General features: G+C 37.8%; 2 protein-coding genes across 4 annotated transcripts in view; one reads left to right on the plus strand and one right to left on the minus strand.

Annotated features, from left to right (window-relative positions):
- Positions 1 to 12,968, plus strand: part of TMEM232 (transmembrane protein 232) — a 694,734-nt gene that overhangs the window by 163,470 nt on the left and 518,296 nt on the right. The window lies entirely within an intron of this gene.
- WDR36 (WD repeat domain 36) overlaps positions 7,392 to 12,968 on the minus strand; it is a 41,268-nt gene continuing 35,691 nt past the window's right edge. For all 3 annotated transcript variants that reach the window (XM_087429932.1, XM_004420321.3, XM_087429933.1), the window contains 2 exons: positions 11,647 to 11,834; positions 7,392 to 10,506 (listed from right to left, as the gene is read on the minus strand). In XM_087429932.1, the coding sequence (XP_087286058.1) occupies positions 10,357 to 10,506; positions 11,647 to 11,834 (338 nt within the window). In that variant the 3' untranslated portion in view covers positions 7,392 to 10,356. The remainder of the gene's footprint in view (positions 10,507 to 11,646; positions 11,835 to 12,968) is intronic.

Consider the following 12,968-nt stretch of genomic DNA (forward strand, 5'->3'; position numbering starts at 1 on the left):
CCCCGGCAATGCTGCTTTGACCCAGAAGCAGCAATTTATTCCAGAAGCAATGGCTGATTCCAGTTCGCAGTTTTTCCATACTAGAACCTCATAGCCTCACAGAATTAACTCAGAGGCACCAGCACCAGCTGGCCAATGCCACCTCCTTAGAGATCTGGTCCTATCTCCGTGTGACACCTCCTCCAAGTTCCTGAGGCACAAGTACCAGCCAGGCAGCACTACTGTCCTCAGAGTTCTGCATTTCATATCTCTGGGGCACCAGTAGCATTTAGACAGGATGCTTGGCTCAGAGACCTACTAACTCTGCTCCTCGATGCCCCTTCTCCAATTTTCTAAATTTTAATAATTCCAACCTTTCTTTCTTGTTTCTCTGATCCTACAAGTGGGTAGTTTCTGAATGGACCCCGACTGAATCGCTTGTTAGTGGTTGCTCCTTAAGTTTATACATACCTAAGGAAGCATCTAATAATGAACAGCATTTTCTAAGGTATGTTTCTATCAAAACTTTTCAGGTATTAAGTGTCTACGTTTGCATCAGGCCTCCACGCTATATGCTTTTCAGACTTTTTATGTTTAATTCTCGTTATTGGGAAGAAAAATGAGCCAAAATAGCTAAAACAATATGCATTAATGTGTTTAGATTAGATAGTATTTTTAGAAATAAGTAGACAATCTGAAGATAAAGTCTTGCACAAAATAATAAAAAGGAAAGGGCAAGGACTGATAAAATACAGACAGATCAACTGGTGTTGACAACTGGTGTCTATAAGGTAATGGAAGGAAAATCTCTGGTTCTCTGCATGTGATGGAAGTGGAATGTGGTTGACCTACAATGGGAAGAAAATCAAGAATGATTAAGGATATCACCAAGGAAAGACAGTGCAGCTGTCCACAAAGACTAAGACACCAGACCATCCTTTATACTATAGTGATATGATATACCAAGAGGTGGAGGTAACTCCACCTCTAACTGGGAGGGCTAACTGGGAGCTCTGGAGGTACTGACCACCTCACGGGAAGCATTAGGTAGGAACCTGGGTGAAATCAGAAGAAGGAACAAAGGAAAAGGGGTTTATAACTGTGAGGAAATTGTAAACCCAGTCTTGCATCTTCGAGAACTTTTGGGGCATTGCAGGCCTGATGTTTCTCTCTCTGGGAAAAGGCAGAGGCTCACTCAGGGGTGCCAGGGTGACTTGGCCAGGGACTGGCATCATGTAGTAACCTATTTCTTAGATTATTCTCCAATCCAGGAGGGTTAGGCCTCTCAGAGGTAAGAAGAGAAGGGGAAACAACTCTCATGACAACCCTTTGAGGCAGGATTATTTTCATCCCTTCTTTACAGATGAGGACATGGAGACTCAGAGAACCTAAGTCTTCTAGCTGGCAAGCAGCAGAGCTATGCTTAGAAACTATGTGTTTCTGACTCCAAAGTCTTCTAAAGTCATACTTGGTGCCCAACTGTAAATTCAAAGTGGAAACAGTTTAGGTTCCTGAAGGGTGGCAGAATACGCAACACCCAAATATGCCACTTTGGCATAAGGATTATTTTGAGCTAAAGGCACTTGAAAAACAGCAGGTGCAGGAAGGGTGCTGTAACCCCAGCTTTTATTCCTGAAAACAGGAGATAAAACTTCCCTGTGGAAGATGTCCTCCCTATACCAGGAGGAAAGAAACTTTATTGTCACCAGAGACTGGGAGTCAAGGTGGAGAGACCTCTGTACAAACAGACCTTGTTAAAATAGTTCTTAGCTTCCTTTAGCTCCCCACCATAATATATTTAGTTGCTTTTCCACAATTGCCTCTCTTTGTTCACCTGAGTACAAAAGCATTTAAATTTTGCCACTTCTTTAGGTCTTCATTTCCTTATGAGGGTTCTCACGTCACATAAAATTTATATTGAATAAATCTGTTTGTTTTTCTCCTGTTAATTGGTTTTATGTCAACTTAACTCTCAGGCCCAGCTGAAGACCCTAAGAGGGGAGAGGTAAAGTTTCACCTTCCCTATACTACAATATAAACCCCTTATTAATACGTTGTCTTTTTTGTTGTTGTTGTTTACTATAATTGAGGACATCTAACTGTAAGCTTCCTTGGGAGAAAAGATCTTGATGATATTGTCTTGGTAAAAAACTTTTTACCTCAACAACTCTACTCTACATCTGTCATGTTCAGTACCTACTTAGAAGGAGGAAATGTAAGGACTTCAGATGTCCTTAATATGTTAGGAAACACCTCCATTTATCTTTCACAGTTCACCACTATTCAACAAACTGTAACTGAGCACCTACTCTGTGCCAGAAACTGTGCTCCTACCTGCTGAGGACTGTGCTCCTGTCTTCTGCCAGGACCTGCCCTTCCTACCACTGTCTGGAGGGGCAAACATAGTTGTAGCTTCCAGGGCTCACCTTCCAGAAGGAAGTGAAACTCTGGCCAGCCACACAGCATCTGTGTACATAATAGGATGTATGGATGGATGGAGGGATGGAAGGTGAGATATATATATAGATAAAGCTTATATAAATAAATCTTATTTGAAAAACTAAATGAAAAAAATAAAAAATAAAGTAAAATAGGGTAAAAAACCACAACTAAATATACAGAGTACTGAAATGTACAGCAACACCCAGAATCAACAGCTGTTAATATTTTATCCTATTTTGTCTAATTTTAAATAAAGATATACAAAATAATACAGAAAAGTTAGTTTCCTTTGCACCCATTTCAAGGACCATTGGCCTCCACACATCCCCGGAGGTGACAACTAGCACGCATTTAGCCACCCCTGACTTTCCACTGCCTTTTCCACTTCCCCTTGGTCTCTGAATTCTGTCTCTCTCTGTAGGCCTCCCCACCCACTTCTTCCAAGATCCATGGCGGCTGTCCTCTTCTCCGTGCAGCCTTCCCTGACTCCACAGAGGCAGATGCTGTGCTGCCTCTCCTCCTGCGTGGCTCATCTCCTGGAGTTGGGGGTCAGGCACCTTGTCTCATTTGCGTTGGTATCTCCAACAGGATTACTGAATGAACCACTGAGGAAAGGGGAGGGAATGAGATGGGTTGAGAGAAGTGCGCGTCCCCACATGCATCTATTTCCCCACCCATTACTGTCCGTGCTTGTGCAGTGCCCTTCACCTCACCTCCTTGTCACCGCAGCAACAGACATGCACAACTCATCCTGTCCCCTGCCTCCACCTTCCCATAGGAGCAGACTGTGTCCAGCGCGCCAAGAGTTAACACTGGCACCCAGCTCCCTGCGAAGTGGCCCTCAGATCCATGAGCCATGTCTAACAAGCAGGGCAAGGCCAATTCCTCCCCAGATTCCCCAAATCCGACCGTCTAGTGAAACTGAGAACTAAGGAGTTAAAAAATCTTCCCTAGAGCAAAAACTTGAAGATAAGCTTTGCTAACTGCAGCTGTGCATATTCAACATAATCAACTCTTGTTCAAAACTAACCAGGTCTTTCTGTCCCTCCTCAGTATACGAGTGAGCTGTCTTTCCCAGGAAGTCAAGGTCCAGACATCAAGATTCAGCCTCACAAGGCCAAACGCAGGCTGAAGAGAAAAACTACCAGAAAAGTCCAGACAGTCAAGGAAAAAGAAACTGTCTTCAAGGCCATATGCAGGCTGGTGAGAAGGCACCAAACAACAAGGTCACATGTTCTCCCTCCCCTACCTAAAACCCCAGATAAAAACCCCTACCTTTTTCTCTTTGGAGACATGGATCTGAGTTCTAACTCTCATCTCTTCATCTGGCTGCCTTTCGATAATAATAAACCCTCTTTCCTTGCCACAAGCCTGACGTTTCAGTTATTGGCCCTACTGTGAAGCGGGTAAACGAAACTGTGTTTGTGTTTGGTAACACTAGTACCAACCCATGTCCTCCAAAGAATGGAGAACTGGCATCTTCCAAGAAAAAGAGTAGGGTTTTTTCTCCTTAATTATTTTATCTCTTCAAAGGCATTGCTTTTCTAAGTTATAATCATATCTTTTGTTAAAACGAAAACGGCAGTGAAACAGCATGCAGGCATTTTGTCATACTGTATTTCTTCCATGCAGGTATACAGGTACATTTAGAAGCTACTCGAGATAGTCTGTCTGCACACATGCTCGCGCACACATATGCATGCACATGAGCACGCTAGACTCTGAAACAAAGAAACTCCCGGCAATCACTCTTTTTCAAAGTGTGGAGGCTTAGAAACAATTTTTCTTTTCTCTTTGCTCTAAGATAGCAAAGGCAAAAGGCCAAGGAAAAGTATATAAAGAATGATGAGCTAAAATTAAGCTCCGCAGGATCGGAGTCCTTGAATGGTTTGTTTTCTGAAGTATTTCAAGAGCATAAAACAGCATCTGAGACCGAGTAGGTCTAAGTCAGTATTTGAGGAGACAGAATAAGTCAATGACTGAATGAGGAGCGCAGCACTGTGCGGGATGAGGAGGCTGTCACCTTTTGGTGTATCATACTTCTCAGAGACTCAGTCCACACGGTGAGGTGAGTCCAGGCTGGGCAACCCCCTCACCTGCCGCGCGTTTGCCCACTGGGCTTGCATATCGACTCTAGAGAGCAGGCTGTGGCCAGGAGTGAGGAAGCAAGGGCCGGAGTCACCGGACAGAGGCCAGACTTGGAAAGTTCAGAGGAAAAAGAGCCAAAATGAGTGAGTGGTAAAGATTAGAATTTAGTCAGAAATAGTGGAAAAGATTAAAATGGTAGCAAAAAATCCTGATTTGAAATATCCATTCCTGGCCATGCCAGCAAATAAATGATATTGCTAAAAATTATTTGTCTAAGATTTAAGCCGTTATTTTTTCTACAGTGAACATTAAATCATCATCTACATGTCTGTGGTGTAAAACACTTCTTAAAAAATGGAGATGAAAACTAAGTATTGAATATTTTATGTACCTCTTTAGAGACATTTAGTAGAATTCAGCTGGAATTGGAAATTAGCCTAATTGGAATTGGAAATTGAGCATACAGTACAGACACTGAAAAAAATCCCTAGCATTCCTTATATAACTGATTAAATTTTATCCTTAGCCCTCACACCACTGGATTTTGTGGGGGTCGGGGGCGGGGAAAAAAACAAAATTACTAAATTAAAAGCATCCATCTCTTTCACATTAGTTTAGGCTTTTTTGAATAGTTAGTGCAACTTTATGTTCAAATTTTCTACTACGGCTGTTTCTTTCCTCTCAGTGGTTCAATCCACTTCCTTCTTTCCAAGATGGCATGTGGGTAAATGGAAAGGCTTCTGTGTTGCTAGATCCTCCCGTCCTCTTCCCTCCACCCACCACCATCACCCCATTTAGCCTGGGCCGGAAGTCTCAGCCAACCTTCCAACTGGGCCCTGGGCTAGGATGGTGCTGCCACACTCTGCTATGGGGTCAGGGCTCACTCTGCCACAGTGGCTCTGTAGCCAGACTGTTGGCACTATACTCTGGACTCTCTCCCTTCGTACCCTCAGGAAGCAGGTGGAAACTTCCAGAGCTCTCCAAATGTCACCCACAGTCATGGAAAATGGGGTGTGAGCTGTCACAGTCTTCTCCCTCTGCCTAAATATGTCACCATACAATCACCCCTTGACTATAGTTCAAAGTTTAAGGAGGGTCATTGAGATTCTATTTCAGGATTTGTTAAAGATAATAATTTTCTCATTAGCTTAAGGGGAAAATATGCAAATTCAGAGCTGCTGGCAGCTGTGCTGCCTCAAGTTCTGATCAATTTCCAGCACAAATAAGATTTTGGCACATAGTAGGTCCTCAATAAACATCTGATGAACCCAGGAATGAGGACAGATCTTGACTGAACAGTTGGCCAATAACGAGGAGAGCAAAAAGTGGAGATGGAGAAACTGATTCCCAAGGAATCTGTGGATCTAGCAGTAGGTAAACCCAGTTTTCATCCCGGGACTTTGCAGACAGTCATGTACTTGAGTTGGGCTTTTATCGCTTGCAACCAAGTGATTAATAAAAGGACATAACCCTAATATAACTTACACTAATATATTTGAAAATCCAGATTAAAGTCCTGATTTGTAAGGAAAATATTGGCTTGAGACGGAAAGTTCAATTAGTTCAGTAACCAAAGAAACAATTAAATAGGCAAAAATTACCATATAATAAAGACTTTATGCAAGACATTTTTTCCACTTTGGTTAGGCAAGTTTTTAAAAATATCAAGGATAGACAATTCCATGAAACAGACAAATGCACTAGTTTCATCTTACTTATAAACAGTTCATTCCAGGAATGAACATATGATTCAATATTAGAAATCTTTGAAAATTCACTAAATTACACTAAAGAAGATATTGATCTTCCAATATATGCTGAAAACTCACTTGATAAAATTCTATACTTACCTCTAGTTTAAATTTTTTAAAAGTAGCAAATTAGTAATAAAACAGAACTTAACAAAGGATATCTACCAGAAATTCAGAGCATACATTATCCTTAATGGTGGAACATTAAAAGCATTTCCACTGAAGTCAGTAACAAGACAAAAATTTCTGCTAAGCCCTGCTAGTATCCAACATTCTGTGCCACATCATAGCTAAAGCAATCCTAACAAAACAATTAAATGAAATATAAATACTGGATAGAAAATAAAGTCTCATCAATTGCAGAAAATGGGATTCTCTTGGATTTTCTAAGAATATATTGACAGACTTTTAGAAGTAAGAGTTCTGCAGTGTCATAATAGATCAGCATATAAAAATCAAATTGCTTTTACCACAACAGCAATAACCAATTACAAAATATATTAGAAAAAAGATATACTTCACTATAGCAACAAAAATAAAATCTCCAGGGCCGGCCTGGTGGCTTAGCGGTTAAGTGCGTGTGCTCCGATACTGGCGGCCCGGGTTCGGATCCCGGGCGCGCACCGACGCACCACCTCTCCAGCCATGCTGAGGCCGCGTCCCCCATACAGCAACTAGAAGAATGTGCAACTATGACATACAACTATCTACTGGGGCTTTGGGGAAGGAAAAAAAAAGGAGGAGGATTGGCAATAGATGTTAGCTCAGAGCCGGTCTTCCTCAGCAAAAAGAGGAGGATTAGCATGGATGTTAGCTCAGAGCTGATCTCCCTCACAAAAAAAAAAAAAAAAGGTTTAAAAAAAAAAAAAAATCTCCAGAAATGAATCTGTCAAAAATGTATGATTATATAAAGAAATCTTATAAAATCAAGAGTCCCACAGAAGATCTCATTTAATGACACACTGTTCTTGAAAAGAAGTACTATTGTAAATCTCTCCAAATCAATACTATAAATTTAGTGCAACCAAAATCAAAACTTCAAGATGTGCTCAACAATAGCTAAGAAATTTTTGAAAAACATTAGGAAGTCTTTACCCCCACCAAATCTGAAAACATAACAGAAAACTATAATCAAAGCAATGCATTATTTATTAGGGATATCAAATACTTAGCATGTAATAAAACAGCACTTCAAATCAGTGAGAAAAGAATGGACTTGACTTCAATAAACGGTTTTTGGACTTTTAAATAAAAGCAGCTCTATTCCTTACACTTTTCACAAAAGTCAACTCCAGATGAAGATCTGGATGCATACATGATAAATATGTTAGAAGAAAATACAGAATATGCTTTATGTTTTTAAATGAAGTCATAAAAAAACTATTAATTTGACTATATATAAATATAAAACATCTATTAAAAAAAGACACCGTAAGTTAAAGACAGGTGACCAATTAAGAGAAAACACTGGTAACAAACATAAAAGACTAACATCTAAACTATATGAAAAACTCCGAACAAATCCATGAGACAAATCACTCAATAAAAAAATGAGCAGTGTTGGGAAAAGGTAATTCACATGAGAAATATAAAAATGGTCTAAAATAAACATATGAAAAGATGCCCATCCTCATTAGTGACAGAAATTTTTGAATTAAAACAAAAATAACATTTTTCCACCCACTAGATTAATAAAAAATTTTAAAATGATACGAGAAACTATAAATTGATAACAGTCATTTTGGAAGCCAACTGAATTATCTCTTTTAAAACTGCCTAACTCTGGCCCAGCAATTCAAAGCCAAAGCACATATTACAGAGAAATCCTTATATGCACATAAAAGTCATACAGGATGATGTTCTTTCAGCGCTGTTTGTAATTAGGAAAAAGAAAAAAAGGAATCTACCTTAAGAGTCCATTATAGGCTAAACGGATTGTGGGACGCTAAAAAGTGAAGAGATTATGTATGATTATAACGAAAAATAGAAAACCAAGTAGAAAAGCTGCAGAATGATAAACATATATTTATGTAAAAACCAAAACTATATATTTAATTTCCTTTGGCATATATAACATGTATATACATTCATAGAAAAAGGTCCAGATGGAAAGTTAACAACTGTTATTTCTAGGGAGAATAATGGGTTTGAAGCTGATAGTTAAAAACAGACTTGTCTCTGATGTTTTTACAAGTAAAATGTTGTCATATACTACATTTGTAATTTAAAATTTAAAGGAAAACAGGACACAGAGTCATACATTTTAAGAAAAAACATACACACAAAATTATCCTTTGTATTTCCTTCTCCCTCCCTTCCTTGATGGCAAACACAGAGCAAAGGTTCTGGAAGATTAACTACCAAAATAGTGTCGTAATACTATCTAAAGTTATCTCCAATAAAAACAATACACACAACTCCTGTGTTCTCATTTGAAAAAGAAGAAAATTCAGTTCAAGATTTACAAAAGCAATACAATTTCAGTTTAGAGTGCTTATTATTTTGTTTTAGTTATTTACAATCTTCATGGTACATGACTGTATACTGAAATTTTGCCGTATCTTTAGAATATACTATTTGCGGCAGAGAGAAATAGTTTTAAAGTTAGAACTTAAGTCATTATTAACATTTCAGTCAATGGCTTTATTAAGTTTATTTACACTTCTAAAAGAAATACAAAATGAGAGTACAAAACCAGACTGGCTTATTTCTTTAGCAGTTTACTAATCCTACTTTACACCATTAAACAAAAACACTTTGATATTTAAAGTTATCACTGATCAACTCACGAGCACTGTTCTTTCTGGAGATTATTCTGTAAAACCTTCTTATCCTAATGAGAACCATACTGGCTTTCAAATACAACCGGCTGCATTTCATGAATGACACTACTTTAGAGTAGCGTAAACTAAATATTGTTTTTAGAGCGCTGTGCTTTTAAGAATCACTTATTTTTAATCCATGTATGGCTCAAGTCTTGAACCATGAAAAGAAAACGATGATGAGAAACTGCCAGAGCTATCTGGTTTCGCAATGGTTATGAGAGAAAAGTGCAGTCAGCAGTTTCCTCCCAAATAAAAACGTCATCAGTGGGGAAGAAAAACCTTTTAAGGATATCTTCGACGGAATTTGGAATTTTCCCGACCTATCCTAGGTATCTGTCAAGTGTCTCCTGCAGCAATGTGCCTTGTAAAAGTGCCTCTCATGTTCCTAATACAAGGACAAGTTCCTTTAGAAAGGCTACTCTAGAGAGAGCACCATGGCAGTGTTAGAAAATCTGGATCTGTCACTGAGATCCCGAGCTGATCTCAGCAGCTCCTCTGTGCATTACAGGAGGGCTGCACTAATGTCTGACACACCTTCCAGCTCTAAGATTCCTCGATCCACGTTTTCATCAAAGGCCAACAAGGAAGGAAACACAACTTTTTACTTCATATCATGAAGGCACTTTTATAACTGCATTATCTATCAGTTTTATCTTCAATTTAATACAGCAATACTTTACATGAAAACACCCAGCATCTCTTCTATGTTACAGATATTCAAAAAACATGAGCCGGGGGGCCAGCCCGGTGGTGTAGTGGTTAAGTTCGCACACTCCACTTTGGTGGTCTGGGGTTCCCCGGTTCGGATCCCAGGCATGGACTTACTCACCGCTCATCAAGCCACACTGAGGTGGCATCCCATATGGAAGAGCTACAACTCTACAACTACGATATACAACTATGTACTGGGGCTTTGGGGAGGAAAGAAAGAAAAAAAAAAAGAAGAGGAAGATTGGCAACAGATGTTAGTGCAGGGCCAATCTTCCTCAAAAAAAAAAAAAAAAAGAACATGAGCTGGTGATGACAATCCAAAAAAAGTCATATACAAGTAACCGATGTGAAGAGACTCAGAAAATAAATCATTTGAGCAGATTCGTTAAGTCTTTAAAACAAAGGGCAGCCAGAAAGTATTTAGCATTTAAGGGGGAGAATGATTGACTAGTCAGTGCCAGCATTTATTTTCTTTTCACATTGAAACTTGGAAAACAAGATATGAGTTAAACTGAACCCATTTAATATGAAAGTCTTTGATTTATTTAGTCAATTTACTTTTATAACAAAGCACTTTTTATATAATTTAAAACACACATGCTTTGATTGAAGAGTGACTGTAAATGGATCCAATTTTCTTCCACCTGTGATGATAACTTTGTCATTTCTTCTAGAAGCACTGGCTCTGAAGAAAGCATTTTGAGATGTAACTGAAAAGAAAAATACAATAGCTAAACATTTTATTTAAGAAAATTAAAATGCTATTTACTCTGGATTCAACTTTTTTACCAAGGAATGTGTGAAGGTACTATTCTGAATACTGTTTTCTTAAATGCTGGTTTGTTACCATCTCCCATCTCCCTGCTATCAAACTTTTTATTATGAGTTCCTTTATGGCACTGTCACTCCCTTAGCAGAACTGAAGTGGTCATTACTCTCCTCCACCTAAGGACAGTCCTGATATAGATCCAGAAACAAGGTCCTACTTCTAATACTAAATTCCTATTTCTGTACTTCTTTAAGTTTCTCCTTTCATTGTAACCCACTGGTAATCAATGGCAGATGGGCCCTTTGCTTTATCTTCTCAAGATTTAAGTAAATTTATATTTAGGAACTAAACTTAGTAGGGAAAAGATATAGAAACAATTTTTGGCACTTCTATTTTTTCATCCTACATGCTATCATCTAAATATCTACTTTTTAAATAATTTTAAATAATTATATCAAATGAAAATTCATTTCAGATATTAATGGAATAAATGAAGAATCATATCTGCTATTACTGAAAATTATCTACCTCCTTCAACACATTATATGACTGAAATAAACATGAGTTCTCCATTATATCAGTCATAAAAGCAACACTGTTATTGCCAAATCACTTGAAACTCCTTCAACCAGGATAGAAATAAATATTTTGATTTCAGCAGTAGAAAAAACAAAACAAAACAAAAAATAAACATAAGACCTGACTTTCTTTTCATGAGCATAGGAAAATTACCAAAATGTAGCTACTTAAAAAAGTTAATAGTTTAGTATATTGAATCAAATGGATGACACAGAAAAGTCAAGGGGTTGAGTCAAAAGTGTGCTGAGTTAAAAAAAAAAAAAAAAAAGACTACAAAGTTGTCCAATATGGCAGTTACTAAGCACAGGTGACTATGTAAATTTAAATTAATTTCTATAAAATAAAAAATTCAGTTTCTCAGTCACATTAGCCACAAGTAGCCAGTGGCTGCCATGCTGAACAGTGCTGATATAGAACATTTCCATCTTTGCAGAAAGTTGTATCAGACAACACTACTCTAGAGGAAGGTAAGCTGGGAAGTATTGTCTTACATTAGACCTACCTTTAAAAACAACGCAAGGTATGCCTGGGCTAACTCAAAATCACGCTTTCTGTCCAACATCATCCCGATCATTTTTAAGAAGCTCTGCATGACTTCTACAGACCCGCCACAATCCGGAGACAAGCTTCGCAGCTCTGCTTCAATTCCTGATGGGCCTAATTCTTTCAGAAGGTTAAGAGCAGCCTCATCTGCATTAAGTTTTGAAAAGAAACCAGTTATTACCTACAATCCCTTCACTTAGGAAACTAGTTTTCATTTCATACCTCAAGCAACATATATGTTAATTGCACAGGAAATGCTTTCTGTGGCTTAATTTTTTCTGTTAAGTAGTAGAATGAACCTCAAATTAAGTAAAAATCAGTACAAATGATGAAAGTAATACAATAAAAAGTAATAAAAGCACTAAATTTTTTGCACTTTCAGTAATTTAAGTTTTCTTTCTGCTGTTAAGGCTGTTAAAGAAAATATAATTAACGCCTGGCAACAGACACTCTAAGATGCTCATAAATCAATCAAAACAAATATAGCCAAATATAAGGCTATAAAGGTAAATAAGAAATTTTTAATAGTAGTTGCCACTGGAGAATAGGATGAGGTGGGAGAATTTATTTTTCTTTCTTTTTTTTGTTATAAAAATTATAAAAGTACCACATGATCATTAAGAAACACTAACAATACAGAAATATATAAGAGGGGAAAGACCCCACTTTATTCTTACCCATGCCAAATCTATTTCTTTTCCCCAGAAGTAAGCACTCTTGTTTCATATGCATCCAGTGAATACATATTCTATACACTTACAACTATTTTTATACGAGGCATTTGATATTACAATGGCAATGACTATGCTTTTAGCTTTTTGAAAAGGAACAACAATCACAAAAGTCTAATAAATTTTATTTTCTGTCCTTCAGTATATACTACACAAAAGTACTTTTCTTCTTTGTACTCCCATAAATGTAACAAGTTACTCCTTGTATGATCTGCTATTCTTTAGTCATCTACAATGGCCCATCAGTACCATTCTTTGACTTTTGCCAATGTGGCCTCCAGTGATACTGGTATGGAAATAAGAGCATTTGGATCAGAAAACGAGAGGATAAGTCAAACAGGAGAGTGACTGTGAATTTGTTAATTGCTTATAGCTCTTATTGTTCATCATAGCTACACATTGTAGCTTTCAAAATTTAAATATATTAACATACTCAATAAATTTTAAAACTGCCTTTTTATGGTATAATTTGGGAATATCTGAAATCACCTAAGACAAAAGTCTCTGCTGTATTGCAAACTGCATTTGTAAATAAAAAAAGCAAAAAACA

The sequence above is a fragment of the Ceratotherium simum genome, chromosome 4 (genome assembly GCF_057802395.1).
Source record: "Ceratotherium simum simum isolate JZ-2026a chromosome 4, ASM5780239v1, whole genome shotgun sequence".
NCBI classification, from domain to species: Eukaryota; Metazoa; Chordata; class Mammalia; order Perissodactyla; family Rhinocerotidae; genus Ceratotherium; species Ceratotherium simum.